This window comes from Monodon monoceros, unplaced genomic scaffold, assembly GCF_005190385.1.
Source record: "Monodon monoceros isolate NGI ecotype Baffin Bay Population unplaced genomic scaffold, NGI_Narwhal_1 Super_Scaffold_6, whole genome shotgun sequence".
NCBI classification, from domain to species: Eukaryota; Metazoa; Chordata; class Mammalia; order Artiodactyla; family Monodontidae; genus Monodon; species Monodon monoceros.
Genome location: NW_021703783.1, coordinates 43,267,732 through 43,288,029, shown reverse-complemented (window position 1 = coordinate 43,288,029; position 20,298 = coordinate 43,267,732). Strand labels below are relative to the sequence as shown.

The window sequence follows — 20,298 nt, the reverse complement described above, 5'->3', positions numbered from 1 at the left end:
TATACCTATTTGGTAATTGAGGCCCATCCTGGAAAAAGAAACAACCAGCTGCTTTATATTTGTCCCTATCACCACCTTTTTTTTTTCCAGTTTTATTGAAATATAATTGATATATAGTTCTGTATAAGTTTAAGGTGTACTGCTTAATGACTTAACATACATGTACTATGAAATGATTACCACAATAAGTTTAGTTAGTATCCGTTTCCTCATAGGTTTCCTTCTGGGGTGATGAAAATGTACTGGGACTACATAGAAGTGATGGTTACACAACACTGAATGTACTAAATGCACTGAATTGTTCACTTTAAAATGGTTAACTTTATGTTGTATGAATTTTAAAAATTCAATTAAATTTCAGGCCAAAAAAAATTTTTATTTTCTTATGAGAACTTTTAGGATGTACTCTCTTATTAACTTTTAAATATACCATACAGTTAACTATAGTCATCAGGTTGTACATTACCTCTCCAGTACTTATTTATCTTATAACCAGAAGTTTGTACCTTTTGACCACCTTTATCCAGTTCCCCCATTCCCCACCTCTCACCTTTTCTTTCTGACAGAGTAATCTTTTTAAAGTTATTTAAGCCTGAAAAAGAGAAATATTGAAGATCTGTCATGTGGTAAAAGAAGTAAACTTAATCTTGTTTGACTCTAAGGCAGATTTAGGATCAAGATTGAAACAGCTCATGGCTTTTTATAGGGAGAAACTATATAACAGTTAAGACTGTTTATGAAATAGTGAGTTGATCCTGTCCCAGGAGTTTTCTAGGAGAAAGAAAGTTCCTCTCAGGAACTTACACAAAGGGACTCTTCTTTGGGGAGGATGGGGAAGATTGCATGAGGCTGTATCTAAGAACCCTTCCAATTCTGATCTTTATTGATGTTTCCCAGCTAAGAGATAATAGAGAAGGCATGTGCTGAGTTTTACTGTATTTCAAACTGAAGAGAATGGACCCTTGATTTACCCATGGGGGAAAAAAACAAATATATGTGTATATGCAGTTCCCACGTACAGCCAATGATCTGTAGCTCTGTAGGGACTTCCCTGGTGGCGCAGTGGTTAAGAATCCGCCTGCCAGTGCAGGGGACACAGGTTCAACCCCTGGTCCAGGAAGATCCCACATGCTGCAGAGCAGCTAAGCCCATGCGCCATAACTGCGAGCCTGCGCTCTAGGGCCCGCAAGCCACATCTACTGAGCCCGCACGCCACAACTGAGCCCATGTGCAGCAACTACTGAAGCCCGCGCACTCTAGGACCCGCGTACCACAACTGCTGAGCCCGCATGCTGCAACCACTGTAGCCCACACGACTAGAGCCCGTGCTCCACAACAAGAGAAGCCACTGCAATGAGAAGCCCATGCACCGCAACAAAGAGTAGCCCCTGCTCACCACAACTAGAGAAAGCCCACGTGCAGCAACGAAGACCCAATGCAGCCAAAAATAAATTAAAAAATAATAAAAATAAAAAACGTAAGCTCTGTAGGTTGTAACTTTTTTTATAGAAGCCTCCAGGTCCTGAATCAATTAATTAAAAAATAAAATATCAGCCATTTTCTATTGTAGTCAGTTTCTTCCAGTATTTCTCATCTTTATTTTATTATTTATTTGTTTGTTTGTTTACTTATTTATTTTTGGCTGCGTTGGGTCTTCATTGCTGCGTGCGGGCTTTCTCTAGTTGCAGTGAGCAGGGCTACTCTTCGTTGTGGTGCACGGGCTCTAGGTGCACGGGCTTCAGTAGTTGCAGCATGAAGGCTCAGCAGTTGTGGTACGCGGGTTCTAGAGCGCAGGCTCAGTAGTTGCGGCACACGGGCATAGTTGCTCCACGGCATGTGGGATCTTCCCGGACCCCACGGTTCGAACCCGTGTCCCCTGCATTGGCAGGTGGATTCTTAACCACTGCGCCACCAGGGAAGTCACATACAGCTGAATTTAAAGATAAGAAATAGGGACTTATTTTAATTAATTATAAATTAATATTATAAATTTAATAATTTTATAATTTTATAAAATTTATAATTTTATAATTTAATAATAAAATAAATATAATAAAATTTTATAATTTAATAATATTATAAATTTAAATAAATTAATCTAGGGGTAATATTTATCAAAGGACCCTATACTGGGTTACAGGAAGGCTATTTCAGGCTTCTGTATGAAATACAAGTCTTACAGGTGTGTTAAGTTTAGATACACAGCTCCTGTTTAATGCATTTCATGTTTCTTTAGGAGTCCATAGAGGCTGCTGTATTCTATTGAAGAAGATGTCTAACAGTAACACTACTCAAGAGACTCTGGAAATAATGAAAGAATCGGAAAAAAAACTGGTGGAAGAATCTGTAAACAAAAACAAGTTTATATCTAAGACTCCAAGCAAGGAAGAAATTGAGAAAGAGAGTGAGGATACCAGTTTGCGTCAGGAGACACAGGTAAGGATTAGAAGTGCATCATCTGCGCACTCTTTATAGCAAAATAGAAACGTCATTAGAGGTGGCTTTGGAAATCTATAGGAAGCCAGTCACTTACACAAACATTTGATTCTCCCTAAAAACCCAACTTCAGCTCTCAAGAAATATCTCCTTCCCTTTTTGTCAGAGTCCACAATGAAGTCTAAAGAAAACAGAATGAAATCCCTAATCTGTTAGGACCTGAATAACACTGGTTCTTGCTACATTTTGATATTTTTTAACTATCAAAAAACAAACTATATACAAACACATATTTGACAAGTCATAATATGGCTTATACAATAAACCATATTTTTAATTAAAATTTTTTTTTATATTTTTGGCTGCGTTGGGTCTTCATTGCTGCGCATGGGCATCCTCTAGTTGCAGAGAGCAGAGGCTACTCTTCGTTGCGGTGTGCGGACTTCTCATTGCGGTGGCTTCTCTTGCGGAGCATGGGCTCTAGGCACGCAGGCTTCAGTAGTGGTGGCACATGGACTTAGTTGCTCCCACGGCCTGTGGGATCTTCCCGGACCAGGGCTCGAACCCTTGTTCCCTGCATTGGCAGGCGGATTCTTAACCGTTGTGCCACCAGGGAAGTCCCTACAGTAAACTCTTAAAACTAGAGCTGCCTGGGTTTACACACAGTTTTAAATTCATATCCTGGTTGTGTTAAAGCAGTCAGCATTTTCTGGGCAGAAATAGTCTCTGAACTTGCCACTTGGTAAATGTGAGTGAGAGGAATTTTATTCTTTGGTTGCCTATTGTTTTCCATCCGAATTCATACTACAGTGCAGATATGATGGCAGTAGATGGCCAGCCGAGCTTTTTCCAGGGCTCCTCTTTGGTACCCAGCCAGACTCTGGGCCTCCTCTAGCTTACCTGTTCCAGTTCTCTTCCCTGTGGTCACTACTAGTTTCCTCTGTTACCCAAGCCCAAATTATATAAATCCTTTCCTTCTTGCCCAGGGGTGAGACTGGTCTTTATTATATGCTTAGGAGATAGACTGTTAATTGTAGTAAGTTAGTTTAAAGAGCAGTAGCAATAACATTTTGGAGGGTCTAGAAACTTGAAGCAGGATTTCTCTTGACAACCCAATTCACCTAGGCCTTGTCTTACGTAAAGATTAAGACAGCAACAACATAAAGGGATGAATTAAAATCAGATAACTCTCTGAAATATTTTGTTCTCTAGCTGCCTGCTTTTCTACTATTTTTCCTCTTACAGTTTGCCAGATCTCTGTCATGGCTGCTTTTCTTTCCATTATCTTTTGCATGTGAATTGTCATTCCCAGCCCATCCTTCCAGAGTTTATGGAGACAGTCCGCCACTGTTCCAGCTATACTTCTAGCTTCCACTGATCCCAATAATGAATTTTAAATCCTCAGGACAAATAAGTGTTGAATGTTTAATTATGTGCTGTCATGTTACATGGAAGATAATAATTAAATGAACTTTTTGGTCCAAGTTACTCTATTCTCAGGAGACCATTTTAAGTGGTGTTCTGAACTCCTGTTTTGTGTTCTTCTTGAAGATAGGCAGAAAAGAAAGGGTGACTATAGGTTTTATATGCCTTATGGATACTCACTTGGTTTAAGAATGTCTTCACCTGGATATACAGATAGATTGTGTGGGAGGCTGGGTGGGGAACCTGCCTCCCCTCAGACTCCTTTTGTTGCTGCTGGAGCAGGTGGAGTTGCTGCTGCCATCTACTGGAACTCCTGCTCCTTTTACAAAGTCTTGGCCACCCTTCAGAAGCCCTCTCCCCTCTACCAGTGTTCCCCTTCAACAGCACTAAAAATTCTGCTCTTTCTCTTACCTTCCCCCCAACTCACACCTGGTAAGTCTCCACAAGAATCTTACTGACTCTGTCAAGAGAGTGCCTGTTACGAATTGGAGCTGGAAAGTTTGAGGAAAGGGGACTTTCATTACTCGTACTGTGTGACACATATTCTTGGAATCAGCAATTGGAACTCGGAACATCTTTGGCATGGAAACAGTGCTATAAAGGGCAGGTTCTGAGATTCAGTTTAGAATGGGCAAGTCCTGACTTAACACATACTGAACTTAGGTGGGTCCTTTAAATAACCTAGCCGGGCTTTCTGCCTTTATACTTGTAATCTCCTCTGATTCAGCTACCATACTGCTTTAGAAAGATGGCTGTGAAATAAAGATCTGATTGTGTTAATTCTCTCCAGAGTTTCTGTGTGTCTCCTTGCCCTAGGCTAAGTCCCAGATTTGTCAGCATGGCATATTGTGACCTAGCCCTTGCCTGCCATCCATCCACCTCTGGAATCCTATGCTCCAGCATTAACTGATTCGCTGGCCCCTGAAAAGTTTGGAGAAAGCATGCTTTTACATGTTTTCTCTGCCTAGAATGCCCTCCTTGGTATTCTTTCCCTGGCCTCCTCCACGTCAGTTTAGGCTCATCATTTGTATTTCCAGGACCCAACACAGTTCCTTGCAGGCACTCAATATTTGTGAACATGTGAATTTGTGAATTCCTAGGTTTGAGTTAGACACTTGTGCTCCTCTAGCACTCCATGAGTACCTCTGTAATGCACTTAATGTCCTGTATTGTAATTGTCTATTTGTCTGTCTTCTCCAACAGGATTATGAGTTCCTTTTTGACAAGGTTTGTGTCTTTTATCTCTGTATCCTCCAGTAGTTAGCATGGTGCCTGATACATATTAGACTTTCAGTATGTGTTTGACTATTTAATGAAAATTATGCATTCTGAGAAATAAGCAGATTTATACATTGTTTGTAGGGTTATAAATTTGTATAACTTCTTTGAAGGGCAATTTAGCAATACTTTATAAAATTTTTAAATATAAAATTTTTAAATGGACTATACCATATTTGTAGATATACTCAATGATATGGTCATTGAAGCATTGTTTATACTAACAAAGATCAGAAACATCCTAAATGGTGCAGTTTAAGGGACTGGTAAAATAAGTTATGGTATGGCCACACAATGGAATACCATGTAGCCATTAAGAAAAACAGTGTCTCTTCTATGGAGGTATCCTTGAAAAAAGTTTAAAAGTAAGGTTTAGAGCAGTGTGTACAATATCCGTCTATTTGGTTTAAAAAAAAGTGTGTGTACACATGTACAATAATCTTATAGATGCATAAAAGATCTCTTGTAAAAGATTACAAGAAATTCAGTACTAGTTGATCCTTTAGGAGGGATCCAGGTAGCTGGGGGACAGATGTGAAAGGAGACCTACTATTCTGCATACCTTCATTATAACTCTTGAATGTTTGTGTCGTATGTATGTTATAACTTATTTGAAAAAAATAGTGACAAATACTGCTTCATATTCCTGGACTATGATTCTTCCTTTATTATAACAGATCTTGCCACTGACCAGATTCACCATCATTTCTCACTTTTTCCATCCACCTTTCCGGTTCTCCATTTTGCATTGTAGCAGTGTTGTTTGGTAACTAGTGAAGAGGACAAAGGAAAGAAATCCTCACCTACCCAGGACCATGCTGGTACTCTGCCTCCATCTCTTTCCCCTCCTCCACCCACCAGCCTCAGTTTCTTCCACACCTCAGTGGCAGTGAGTTCCATTCCAAACATCTTAGAAGCCCTAAGTGTCACCCAGCGTCTTCCCGAAAGTCCTCATTTTGACTTCTCAACTATTCGAAACCTTACCAATTAATTAGTCATTCTTTCCCTCATCCCACCTCAGGCCCTCATTCTTCATCTTCCTCAGCTTCTATCCTGCTCTTTACTCACTCTCCTTACCTCCCTTTGCTCTGGAGGTCTTATCCACATCTTCCATGCTCCCTTCTTTTTATCCTGTCCCATCTTATATCCATGACCCAGACAGGCTATAAGAGCCTGCACCAGGAGCTTAGAACTGGGAGAATTCTCATATTTAGGGAGGCAGGCAATTGGCAAGAAGAGCCTTCATTCCATTTCTGCAGCCACAGGGACAGGTCTTTTGAGTATCTCAAGTTAGAACTCTCAATGTGTTGTCCTATAAAGGTGTTATTTTAAGTGATGGTTAGGAGCCATATTTCACACCCACTATAGGCTAAATAGGCTTCTGTTAGCAAGCTTGGGAAAAACCACTCTATTGTGCTATGGTAGTGACATTGCCAGAAGCATCCTAATCAGGAGAGGATTCCCTGGTTTATCCAAAAGTAATTTTTATCAATCTGTGAAATAGGCCAACCAGTCAATGTCTTTCTATTCTTTATCTTCATGGTGAGTGGTGGTTTGTCTGTAGGTGGCCTATGGTCCCTTCCATGTCACAGTTGCTTGAGTTGTAGCATAGGGGACAACCACAACAACTGGGTCTCATCATAGTTTGGCTATTATAATGGTTTTGAAGTTAGTGCTTTTTCTCTGTAAACTTGTATTGCTTTTAACTTAAGTGTTTATTTCCCCCACCTTTAATATTTTCTAATCCCCTTCTAACAGAGGCGGACATCCAACCACGGTCATGCCAGGAAAAGAGCCAAGGTGAGAGCCCTTCCTCTATAGCTTCTTTTCTAGTGTTATTAGTAGAACATTGCACAAATGGACTTATCACTAATAACTAGTTTATTTGGATTATATATAGGCAAAGTTTGCCTGTCCCTTGTACCCTGATTGTGAACATGCATACACACACGCACAAACATGCACGCACATATACATATATCCTATTGGAATGTCTGGCTTTATTTTTCTCCATTATCTTTAGTTCAGTCACAGTCTATTTCTGATACCTGAAAGGATACCCAGCCAGAGCCTCCCACAAACAAAGCCTGAGCACACTGGTACTGGTTCTGCTGTAATGCCAGTTTCTCTGCTCATCTCCGGCTCTCTTATTTTGCCTCCCAGCAGTTTTGGGGTTTTTGGCCATGTGAATTTTCTTTAAGATAAATCCTCTACCATTAGTAAAATGATTCAACATTTTTGGACATCCTAAAAATACAGGCTTTGTTTTGTTTCGTTTTGTTTTGTTTTGATTCACTTTTTAGGTTGGGGCAAAGAGGAAGATTTTGTTTTTAATCATTGTATGATAAAATTAGTACATCACAGATTATTTTAAGCAGTGTTATCAGGTAGGACTATAGGTGTTAGTGTGTGATAGCTTTTTAATTTTAATTAGGGAACAGTAAAATATTAAACTTTTCTTACATTGGGAAGAATTGTCCATCGAAGTAATAATTAAGGGTGTCCACCCCTTTCCCCTTGAAAAATAATGGCAGAATTTGGGAGTGTCCCAGCCAGTATGTGGCTTGGGTTTGAAGAAGACTATGATGTATGATAAATTGGCTCTGTGGCTTGCCTTACATGGCCTAATCCACAGTGATGGGCTTGACAGTAAAGTTTAAAACAGAGGGTGTTCAGGATTTCCATGACGGTCCAGTGGTTAAGACTCCACTCAACGCAGGGGGTGCAGGTTCGATTCCTGGTCAGAGAACTAGGATCCCGCATGCTGCGAGGCACGGCCAAAAAGAAAAAAAATAGAGGGTGTTCTCTGTTCACTTCCCCCCAAACCTTAGAAATAAGTAAGACAGTTATTATCGTTATTATTTCCATTTTACAGAGGAGGAAGCTTGGGCTTATAGAGCTTGAGTGAGTTTGACAGAGGACATTTATTAGAAAGCGGCAAAACTAGGCTTGAAGTCAGTTCTTCAGACTTGCAAATTCTTTTCACTATACTGTGCTACCTGGACCACACATACCATGTTTCGTGCTTTTGTATTTACTGTAAACTTTGATTTTATTGTAAGAACTCTCAATAAATGTTTATAGGTAGATTTCTAATGAGTCACTATAATTTTTGACTTTGGAGATACCTAGGAGAGCAGTGATTTATAAAGTGGAATTCAGATCTTTTGGGGATTCTCCAGCCAGCATAAGTAAACCAAGTGGATTAGTTGTCACATTGAATCCCAAATGTTAGAAAGTTTTCTTTCTTTCTACTTTTTTCTTAGACACTTCTTTCCATACCCTTGCCACCTCAGGTTTAGAGTCACTTAGCATTTATCGTCTACTTTATACTAGGCACTATTTATGATACATATGTTTACATGCCTTATATAATCTAATTCTCACACCAACCTGTTAAGCATTTTTATCCCACTTTTATTGAGGACCAAAAAGAGACCCAGAGAGGTCAAGTAATTTGCTCAGTATCTCATGCCTCAAACCAGGAGTTGAAGCTAGGACTTCTGGTTCTAAATCCAGTCTTTCTACTGAGCTCTGCTGCTGCGTATTCTCAGTAAACTTCTGAGTGTGATATTGGAGCACTGAGCTAGAGAGAGAGGAGAGCTAAGCAAAGTGGTTTTCTTGTCATCTGTCCAAAGTAGTTGTTTTGTTTTTATATATCTACTGTTGTGAGCAAGAGAATTATCTTTCAAGTGAATCAGGAATGAATGAGTAGGACCTGTTTGAAGGAAAAAAAAACAAACAAACCCTATTTATGGAAGAAGCAACTAACAGAGCAAAAGAGGATGCCCTTTATTCAGCCAAAAGCTTTCCCAGTGTCCACCAAGGGAATATGTATGTGTATTTATTTTTTTCAGTCTAATTCCAAGCTGAAGTTGGTGCGCAGCCTTGCAGTGTGTGAGGAGTCTTCTGCCCCGTTTGCTGACGGGCCACTAGAAACCCAGGTAGGTCCTTTATAAGAGTAAGTGTAGCTTTGAGTTTGGCAGTTGTTTGCTAAACTGGTGTAGCACCCACGGCATCAACATTAGGCTCGGAAATCAGGGTAGAGGAGCTTCAAAACAGGCTGTTGCAGTAAAATAAGGGCATGGGTGAGAGCATGAAGTATAGGTCTTCACACCTGGACCACCCAGGATGATGCAGACCCACACCTTTCCCTCTGGTGGTTAGAACCATTTCCATTCCAATTCTTATGGCAGGAACAGCAAGCATAACTTGAGCTTTCCATACAGTAGGCTGTGATTGTTGACAGAAAAGCTTAGCCTCTACCCTTTTGGTAGAACAAAAGCTAAAACAATTTAATTAACAAAATATTCTCTTTCGTAAGAGAATGCTGCCACCCTAAGATTTGCCTTCTTTGAGATTTCAAAGGGCTGCAGGAGAGTTGTTTTCCCCTTTGATTATATTTCTCTTTCCCCTTGTCCAAGGATATAATTCAGTTGCACATCAGCTGCCCCTCTGACAAGGAGGAAGAAAAGTCCACAAAGGATGTCTCTGAAAAGGAAGACAAGGACAAAAACAAAGAAAAGGTCCCAAGGAAGATGCTGTCTAGAGGTGAAGACTTTCCCCCTTTCTCATCTCTCCTGGGGCCTGACTCTGCAGTGCCTTTTCCTTCCATCTTCCCACTGACCTTATCGGCCCAACAGTTCCTAGTGTCCTGCTGACTTCATCGTTGTTTGGGGAGGTGCCTAAATAAGTTACTTTCTTTGCTGCTTTATCCAGCCCTGCCTTCAGGGCTGACAGAGAGCTATTCCATTAACACTGGGCTACCCATAGGGGAGGACATTGTAGTCAATTCTGATTTTATTTTTGCTCTGGAATAAATAGTGATGGATCATCACTGGTAGCAGATTCTCTAGATAATATTTATATTTTGGTTTGGGGATGCTTGGAGTGATTTTTTTTTAATAATGTAAATTTGCATGTAATTATTAAGCCCTCTTTGGATTTAAATTCTTGGGCTGGTAGCCAAAAGACATGGTCCATAAAAATGATAATTAAGGGAATTCCTTGGCGGTTCAGTGGTTAGGGCTCAACGCTTTCACTTCTGGGGACCCAGGTTTGATCCCTGGTCGGGGAACTAGGATCCCACAAGCCGTGCGGTACGGCCCCCCCTCAAATTTTTTTTTTTTTTTTTTCTTTTTTGCGGTATGCGGGTCTCTCAGTGTTGTGGCCTCTCTCGTTGCGGAGCACAGGCTCCGGACATGCAGGCCTAGCGGCCATGGCTCACGGGCCCAGCCGCTCCACGGCATGTGGGATCTCCCTGGACCGGGGCACGAACCCGTGTCCCCTGCATCGGCAGGCGGACTCTCAACCACTGTGCCACCAGGGAAGCCCCCCCAAAAAATTTTAGTGATAATTAAGAGGAAAAAGGCAATCTTAGGATTAAAATTTTATAAATAAATATAAATAATCATATAAATAATCAACATTTGATTGTTGATTCTTTATATGATGCTGAGATTCTGGAAAATTCAGCCCTGTCTGTCCGTACCTAGAATTTATTTTCCTTAACTAGAATAAAACCTTTGTTTGTGTCTGGACATTCAGTAAATACTTATTGATGGCAAGGTGGCTTTTCAATGTAATACGAATGTAACACTGTGACCCAGATTCCACCTTATATCACTGTCATGGGGAATTTTGAGGGGCTGGCAAATCAAGGTCATTCTGATTTTTAAGCTAAAAATCCTGAAGTCTGATTCTCCTTTCCTGTTCTCATGTCTCCTGATCAGGTTGTGGGCTTCTGCTTGGGGTTAGAGATCATGCAAGACAGTTTCATTTATTTTTAATTTATTTCACTGTGGTGTTCTAGACTCCAGTCAAGAATATACGGACTCCACTGGAATAGACCTACATGAATTTCTTGTAAATACACTGAAAAAGAACCCAAGGTAATAACATGATTTGATGGAAGGGGGAAAGGGGCCAGGACCAGCAGAATACCCAAGAGGCCAAATAGCTTCTCAGAATTTTTCCATTATTAGAACCCAGGATGCCTAGCCCCTGACACACCATTTCTCTCCAGAGTAGTTTTATATTCTGTTGGAGATTCAGAATACCCTCATATTGAGGTTCCTGCTTCCAGAAGAGTTGAGAAAAATTATTTGGAAGAAGAATGCAGACAAAGAAATATGAAGGCTTGAGAATACAATTAAAAAGCACAGAAGAAAAAATAATTGATTTGTACCAAAGCTAAATCATACTTGTTTAAAAATTCTATAAATAACCAGATGGAGTATAGAACAATGATTAGATTTGTAAGTATAAAGTATGTGTTTATAGGAATATGACTGGCAACAGAATTAGGTTTCTGACAAGGAAAATAGAGTACATTATTAGGAGGCTTGATTGTTTTTCTTTTTTAAAGTAACATAAGACAGGGCAGTGAGGCTCAGCAGCCTTTGCATTTTTGATCCACTCTCGGGGTTTGGATCTGTCCCTCCCTTCAGCTTGTATAGTGAGCAGGCTGTGTTTTCAATCCTTGCTTTCAATGTCTATGGGAGGGCTGCCTTTTGTTTTGTTTTGTTTTAATCTTTTTTAAACAGGGACAGAATGATGCTGCTAAAATTAGAACAGGAGATTCTGGACTTTATTAATGACAACAAGTAAGTTACTTGAATGAAATACACATTAGAGGTGGGAGGGGTACTGGAAAGAAATTCAGGTAAAATTTTAGGATATCCCTCTTTCATCGTTCCCTTAAAAGTCTGAATTTGGAAGTAATAACTCACTGGGAACCAAAAGGAGTTGGGGAGAAGTAATCAGAATGGATCAAAAAGTGTATGTGGAAACTAAATGAAGTTTTTAAGTTATTGCTTAGACTTGAGTTGAAAAAAATTTAGCAGCTAACCCTTATCCCATATTTCACTATTCTTAAGTTTTTCCCTTTTTTCTTTGTAGAATATCATCTAGGTGGGTGAGACCTAGGGCTTATTGCATAAGGAGTAGTCTTAATGAGGATAGTGGGTCAGAGGGATCTACAAAATACTGTAGATAAAGTTGAGAGAACCTTTTTGGTTACCATCAAGTAAATATCTTCCTTATAATAATGTCTCTTTCTCCTAAGAAATTACCCACTTTCAAAACTTGTAAGAAAAATTACAATTGGCTGTTATTGCTGTTACTTGTCCTTATTTCACTTTTTCCCCCTGGGTTTCCCTGCAGCAACCAGTTCAAGAAGTTCCCTCAGATGACCTCATATCACCGGATGCTATTACATCGGGTAGCTGCCTATTTTGGGATGGACCACAATGTTGACCAAACTGGAAAAGCTGTCATCATCAACAAAACCAGTAACACAAGAATGTAAGGGAGGAAACCACAGATTGGGAAGACTTTCCTGGGATAGCCTCTGGGATGGAAGAGGAAGGTGTAGGATCAAGATTTCTCTTTCTGGAGAGGGGGCAGTGGAGGGAGGGTGGGTTATATTATCAATTTCTACTCTTTGTGAGGTCTTGGAAATAGATGCTAGAGGCACTAGTGTTTTGTGAAGACTGGCTCTGGCCTCTCTTCACCTTTAGTGATAGGACAGGTAAAATTTTGGAAGAAGATAAGTTATAGATGTATAAAGAACAGTCCCAGAGGATTTCTTTAAAGCTTTCATGTGACTTTTTGGATCCCTGACTTCAGAAATCCCCTGGGTGGGAGTTGTAGAATTTAAGAGAACTATACTAGGAGGTCTGCTTCCTGACAAGAGTCTTTCTTCCCTTCCTTCCACATTTCTCTCCCAATCCCAGCCCTGAACAGAGATTCTCAGAACATATAAAGGATGAGAAGAATACAGAATTTCAGCAGAGATTCATTCTCAAGAGAGATGATGCCAGTATGGACCGAGATGATAACCAGGTGAAGAATGGAAAGGGTTGGGTCTATTCAGAGAGATTGCAGTAAGAGAAACTGGGAGGGGAGAAGAATTTTTGTGGGATGGAGAAAACTCATAATATCTCAGTGTGGAAAAAAGTGTTGAGCTATACTGAGTTGGCTTTGGCTTAATGTTGAGGACTAACTGCACTTGTTGAGCTAAATGCGACCCTCTTAGCCCCAGAGAGACATGGTGCTGAGGTTTGCTGGGTTTTCTCATTTGGCCTGGAACTCCCTGGTTCTGCCACTGACTTCTAACTCCACTTCATTTTGGGACAAAGCAAGGTCCCTCCCTGCTTCAGCCTTGATTCAGCTGATGGCTCCCTTCTTTTTTTCTTTAATAGTTCTGGATTTCTTTGGGAACCACCCAAAGCTACTTTATCCCAGTTCCACTCTTCCTATCTCAGGGCTAGCCTTGAACTTGCAAAATTGTTATCTAATTTACCCACTTGTAAAGGTGTTTCTGATCCCTTTCTGCAAACTCCTTATTCTTTTCCCAACTTCTTCCACCAAGGTGAGTGAGTTAATTTGGCTTTTGATGCTGGGAACCTCAGGCAGGTTTTTGATCCACTCCTGTGGGAATAAGAAGTGAAAAGTCTGCCCCATCCCTTCATTTATGGGCCTGGCTTTTGCCCTGGTTTCTAGCCCATCCTTCAGATAGTGATGTTTGGGGGTTAGTTTTCCTAGCTTCATGGGGTTAAGATCCAGCCTGCTTCTGCTTAGCCTCCAAAGGAGGTTAGGTAGAGAACCAGGATTAAGGTTTAAAGAATATGGTTGGGTAAAGCCAATAATTAGTCTTGCTAATTAATAATAACTATAATAATATCTTACCTCTAGAGTCAAAATTAGTTTTCTCTGGATATTGTATGGTCTTGAGACCAGGACTTTTCCTGCTTGCTACTTGAGTATTTGAGGGAGTCCTTTTGAGAAAAGTGCCATTATCTATCGTGGACAAACATGCTGGGTCAGATTGAAAACAATGAAAGATACAAAAAGACAAATAAAATTTAAAAAACAAGAAAGAGCCTTTCCATCCTGATGCCCTTCTCTCCATTTTCCCAAAACCCTTTTTCTGTGGATCAGGAATTATTCAGGCCTAGAGGCATATTGGGGTGGAACGGAAACTCTCCCTATTGTGAACTTTTCATCTCTCAGCTTCAGGCTTGATCCATAATAGGATAGGCTCTACGCACTGTCTGTCGGTAATATTAATAATAAACACAGTAACTGCTATTTTATTGAGTGTTTTCCCTGAACTAGCCTCTGTTCTAAACACATTATATGCATTATCTCTTTTAATCCTCCACACAACCCAATCCAGATGGGGGTTATTAGCCCCACTTTAAATACAAGAAAACTGAGCTAGGAGATGTTAAGTTACTTGCCTTAAGTGACATTACTCAGAGGTAGCAGAGCTTAGATTCTGCCTGACCTCAAAGCCCAATGCTCTTCCTATTCTGCCATTGGTTTACCAGTGCTAGGGGCTAAGGACATTAAAGCACCTCGAGGTCCTATGTCTTCTTGGAATGGGATTTGTAAAAGGATGTTTAGCAGAATTTAGGTTATTTAGGCTAGTGAGAACTACATCTAGTCAAAAGTTGATACTCCTGAAGTTATGCTTTCCTCTGGAGAGTGGTGAAGTCCAGGAAGATCAGCCTAGAGGAGCAGTCTCCTTGGTTGCTTCATCTGAAACTTTGAAAGCCTCTGGATGGAAGGTCAGAATCTTTTATAACCTGATGACATGCATTTAATGACTTATCTCCCTCAGAGCACCTTGCCTTAAAGAGCAGTATGGAAAAGGACACTCTATAACATCCTACCCAGGACAGTTCTCACAACTCACAGGCTAAGAGAGGAAAAGACAGTGGTGGAGAGTTGGGTCGTAGGCTAGCCAGAAGTGGTGGTCTGGCCAGCCATCCCCTCTAGTCACCTCACTGCATTTTTCAGAGAGTGTAAGGTTCTCTGTCCTCCATTTACTTCTTATCCCTTTCTGTCGTTCTACCTCTCCCCTTTCTCTACCGTATCTCATTTGTCTGGTCCTTTCTCTGTCCATCCTTCTTTCTGTTCTCTTCTCCTTTTCTTTCTCTTTTCTTCTTTGTGTTGCTCTGTTCTCTTTCTTCTCTATTTCTGTAAGCTCTCTCTCTTTCCCTCCCTCCAGTAGCTATAGTTAAGATGAGGAAAAATGCTTAAGCTCTGAGTTTAGCTTCGCCCTTGGGATTTCACTTCCAAGGCCCTCTTTGCTGAGCTGTGTGTGACTTGGTTCTACAGGCCATGGCGTTAGTGACTAAAAAAGGGATAATGTCAGGTGCTAGTGCTGTAAAAACTCTTCTAAATTTAGCTCTGCTAAATACCTGTTTCTTCTCCCTCTCTAGCTTCCTCCTATCCCTTGCTTTCCCTCCGAAGCAATGTTGTTTATTCCCTGGGCTATTCTCTTCATCCTTACTGATTGGAGAGTACCTGATTGCACAAGGAAGCAACCCAATCCTTATAAAAAGTTACTGTTCTTGATACTCTGGTTGGTTGGGGGGGTGGGGAGATGGAGAGGCCCCAACCATCCAGAAAACCTGATCTCCCAAACTGCATGGTCAGATGTACCCAGTGAAACCTGTCCAACACTGGAAATTTTATTTCTTTTTTTTTTTTTTTCCATTTTTTTGATGGCAACTATAAACTCTCCCGGTTTCTCTTCCTTGCTGGTGTGCAGTGAGCTTGCAGTACGAGGAGAACTTAACTAGCTTAATTCTGCTCATCGATCTAGATCAGAGTTCCATTGCAGGATGGAAGGAGGAGCAAGTCAATAGAAGAGAGAGAGGAGGAATATCAAAGGGTCCGAGAGAGAATATTTGCCCGAGAGGTAAGTGTAGCTTCTGAGAGTTGTCAGCCCCTAGCTTTTAGCTCTTAATCTTTGGAACTGTGAATGGAATGAAACCTCCATAAATGCTTTGTTGTTTTTTTCTGCTTTTGTTTTTAACCAACATCAGCCAGTCCCATATTTGATCTCTAAAATTAAATGTGGCTTATTAGGAAGCTGCAGATTTTTATTCTTACTATTTTTAATGCATGTGGCATATAAAGAGAACAAATGGAGTGGCTGAATTTGGTAGATATGATTAGACTGACAATAGAAATGGTTTTGGCAGGGCTTATGGAAGGGCCCTGAATCTTGCCCGTCAAGCCCTCCTGCTTACCCTCGTTCACTTCTGCTGTCCATTTTAGGCATCTTTGCTTCTAAGTGGAAGACTTAGTGTCCACACAGCCTATACATTCATCTTGTTTGGCCAGGCTCATTTTTAGGCTATGTTGGTGATTATCAGAGCACAGATGTGGCATCCATTCTCTGAGCTCCACATTCCACATGCACAGAGGGTACCACTCACTATTCCCTACAGTCTCGACCTGAATAGGAAGTCTCTTCCTTCCTATATTTCTTACCTTGTTTCTTAGAGTAGGACTGCTCCGTGGGCCAAAAGGCAACATGGATTATTATAGGCAACTTTATTCTTAAGAATTGTGGGCCATATCAGATATACTTGGTACCCCTGTATCTGGTGGCCTTTGCCTGCCAGACTGAACAGAAGTATAGGAGAAACTCAGGAAGGTCAAGAGAGAAACAAATCTCCGGAAAATGTATGATCCAGATAGCAGCACTATCTTAGAGTCAAAGCAGCAAACAGAGGAAGAAGAGCCAGCCTCCCTTTGTCATCAAAAGATGGCCAGTTCTAATCAATATACTTAGATAGACACTACTCTCCTCCCATTTCCCCACTCTCCCCTCCCTCATCAAGACAAAAAAATATATATCTTCTCATCATCACCTAGTTCAGAAAAATATTGTCTCTAACTTCTAGAAAACTGAACTCCTCTGTGAACTTGTTCCATTGTCTCAGGAGACCCAAGTGTTCCAAGGAGCCTCACTGTGGACAGATACACAACAAACCTTCTGGCCCAAAGTCCAAGGAGAAGGAATCTTCTTATCTTATGTTTTGTAGTCTTCCATTCTGAGTCAGAAAAATCCATCCTCCAAATTATCCAGCTATAGCCCAAAGACGGTTTTCTAACTTTATCTGCAAATCAATTGAATGGAATGAGAGGAGAGAGGTCATTTGTACATGACTAAGGCTGGTGATGACCCTAAACTGTGGACAGGGCAGGATGGTGGATGTTAATAGCAAACACTTATATAGTGCTTTTTATCTTTCAGACCCTGTTCTTAGCGCTTTGTGCACATTAATTTAGTTAATCCTCACACTAGGCCTGTGAGATAGGTTACATTATTTTCCTCATTTTATAAATGAGGGACTGAGGCATGGAGAGGTTAAGTAACCTAAGATCACACCACTAGTTAGTGAAAGAGCTGGTATTTGAATTCAGGCAGTCTGGCTCCAGAGTCCACGCTCTTAACCCCTAAAGTAAACCACCTCTTAATAGCTTGCTCTGCTCTGGGCTCTTTAGATTAAGAAGTTCCAGTGACATCATAGCATAGCTATCTGTGATATGCTCCTCTGCTTCACTGACACATGGAAAATGACTTTCCCACCGTGCCAGCCATTAGCAAAGCCATTCTGAAAGCACAAGCAACTTTTAATAGGATATTAGTGCTTGTTATGAACAACACTGGAATATATCTATCTACAACCATAACAAAGTCAAAGTTAGCTCTTCTCTCCTTTTTTCTCTGATATCTAGTCTCTCAAGCCTCTACTAATATATGTATTCTTTGTTAAGTCCTTATGGATTTATCACTTTCATTTCAGCACTTCCTAACCCTTGCTGTGGTAGAGGTATCAGGAATCTCAAAAGGTCTAGACAAGGAAAAATGGCCAAAGCCCACTATATGCCAAAGATTCTCATGTGGAGAGGAAAGAACCTGGCCAGTCAAAGGGAACTGCTTAAGGGTGGAGTTGTAGGTTGCAGCAGAGGGGAGGAAGAGGCGGTCCAAATAAAAGGGGAGTGGCAAGAAGGGTGTTTGGATGGAAATGCTGCTGCTGCAGCCTTCTCTGGAGCCTGAGCTGTATATTGGGAAAGCTGCCCCACATAGGCTCTGCTCTGCATGGAGCCCCCTGTGCTCAGCAGCTGAATACTCTTGTTACCTTTTTCTAAGGCTCAGGAGTCCACCACAGTGCTCACTTCACTCAGCAGCTCAGTGGCCTTGTCAGGAAATGATCCCCAAGAGGAATGTTTCAGGCTTTTAATTTTCTCATTTTTTCTAGGCTCTGAAAAGTACCTGCTTCCCCAATTTCTTACTCCCCTTGGGTCTCAGGTCAGAATGTCTTTCATTTTGGCCAGTGTAGAGGACAGAAGTGGGATAGTCATTGAGGATGATTTCCAAAAAAAACTAAATTTCTTTCTCTTGTGTCCCGTTTCCCTTCCTTTGAATACACGCTTTAGGACCAAGCACACCAATTATTATGCTCAGCTTACCTCTAGAGAGAATAAATTTAGAGCTAAAAAAGAAATAATAGTTAGGTTAATACTTTCCTTTCTCCTTTCCATACTCCTACCTTTATTGACCTCTTTTTAAACACTCTGTGGGAAGGCTAAAAATGCCGAATGCTCTTTTCCATTAAAGGTGAGAAGTCAGACTAGGTGTGTGGGTGTGGGTCATCCTGTCGCTGTTCCCTCTCTCCCTGTTGGGGTTGAGCTTGGTTTGAGGACCTTGGGTATTCATAGCATCATGGACACACTTTTTGGTTATGCCATGCTGTTTTCTTATAAGTTATTTTCCGTTTTCTCCCCTTCACCTAGACTGGCCAGAACGGATATCTAAATGACATCAGGTTAGTACCACTTAGCATGTTCCCTGCTTCTCATTGAGCTTTGTCAGTGAGGTTAATATAATCCTGTAATGATGCTTTTCTTTGATGTTAACCAACAGACTCTCCAAAGAAGCCTTTTCTTCTAGCTCTCACAAGAGAAGGCAAATTTTTAGGTACCTCTGTTTGGTCTATATCTCTCCTTGTTTTTTTGTTTTGTTTTGTTTTTTTAATTTTATTTTGTTTTGCTCTAATCTTTTCAGCGGAGTGAGTTTGCTCCATGCATGGCTGCTTGTGGAATAAGTCAATTTGTGGTATTTGCAACATTGGATATTTTTCCCCATTAGAAAAAAAATGGCTATTGCTCAATGACTTTATTTTTATTGTTGCTGATTTCATTGTAAGTTCTGGATAGGTGGTGAAGGGGACCAAATAAGTATGTCTAGGATAGGTACTGCTCTATCCCAGAAGTTTGCTGGAATTGGGCATTTCTGGAGGATTTCAACATATATATATATTGAGGTAAAAGAACGGGTGTCTTCTGGCTACCTTTTCCGAATCTATGGAAAGATGTGAAGAGTTTATCCCTGACCCGGCATAGGGAATGTTTTGTATCCTTAAGAAAGAATAATACACACATCCATATAAAAAAACATACAAACACCTCTGTCTATGTAGTTTTCTCTTTGGGACAATGTAATGCGTAAGATGATCTCAGAAAGAACTTGTCTGCCTTAGAATGGACTTAGAGCATGTCTTTTATATGATTGTCCATGGTTTATTCTTAATGTTGGTGAAGACTGCTGTACTAACCTCTCCAGTGCCTCATATTCTCCATTTTCCACAAAGCAGTCATGAGAATCACCCTTTCCTCTCAGTCTCTCAGTCCCACCCCAGACAATTACACAAGGCAGTGGTGAGAGAAGCATTTTAGGACCGCATCCTGGCACTAACTCATTTTAAGTATATTCTTTCCGTGTTACCAATAGAAAAACTATAGAGTACAGAAAACCTGAGTATTTAATACTAGGATTCAGGTCTCACCCTTTTCAAAGGGTTTATCTCTTTTTCAATCCTAAGCTTGGCAGGAGCTGACTAACATATATTAGTTAGAGCTCTCATTCCCAGTACTTTAGTAGTCCTTTCCCTGTTGTCCTTTCTAAAGCTAGTTAAATCATGTGGAAATTGGGATAGCAAGATTTCCCCTTCTTGGGATGGAGGATTTATCTACCTTTCCACGTCTCTGAACTGTTTTTCCTGGAGCAGGCTGCCCTGAGGTCCATCTGAAAGCCCAGGCAGAAGGGCTCTGCATTGTTGGTGGTGGTCGAGATAGATAGTGGAGTCCCCCTTAAAAAAAACAATCATATTCCATAAACATCCCAGAATACCTATAGTAAACAGAAGTTTTAAATTAACTCCTGCATGTGACAATGCACAGTGCTTTATGGTTGCCGAAGTATACTGTATCTGATTGAATTCTCTCAGTATCCTGATTTGGTAAGCTGGTTTACATGTAAGAAAACAAAAGCAGAGAGATTAAGTAGCT

General features: G+C 40.7%; 1 protein-coding gene across 13 annotated transcripts in view; it reads left to right on the top strand.

The window, feature by feature from the left end:
• The window catches only part of R3HDM2 (R3H domain containing 2), a 155,231-nt gene that overhangs the window by 103,063 nt on the left and 31,870 nt on the right, over positions 1 to 20,298 (top strand). For 4 of the 13 annotated variants that reach the window (XM_029205956.1, XM_029205962.1, XM_029205957.1 and 1 more), the window contains 11 exons: positions 2,237 to 2,436; positions 5,065 to 5,088; positions 6,898 to 6,939; positions 8,997 to 9,083; positions 9,564 to 9,690; positions 10,952 to 11,030; positions 11,685 to 11,744; positions 12,304 to 12,444; positions 12,876 to 12,984; positions 15,758 to 15,853; positions 18,745 to 18,776. In XM_029205956.1, the coding sequence (XP_029061789.1) occupies positions 2,272 to 2,436; positions 5,065 to 5,088; positions 6,898 to 6,939; positions 8,997 to 9,083; positions 9,564 to 9,690; positions 10,952 to 11,030; positions 11,685 to 11,744; positions 12,304 to 12,444; positions 12,876 to 12,984; positions 15,758 to 15,853; positions 18,745 to 18,776 (962 nt within the window). In that variant the 5' untranslated portion in view covers positions 2,237 to 2,271. The remainder of the gene's footprint in view (positions 1 to 2,236; positions 2,437 to 5,064; positions 5,089 to 6,897; positions 6,940 to 8,996; positions 9,084 to 9,563; positions 9,691 to 10,951; positions 11,031 to 11,684; positions 11,745 to 12,303; positions 12,445 to 12,875; positions 12,985 to 15,757; positions 15,854 to 18,744; positions 18,777 to 20,298) is intronic. The other 9 variants (XM_029205964.1, XM_029205958.1, XM_029205965.1 and 6 more) reach the window with 5 other exon arrangements.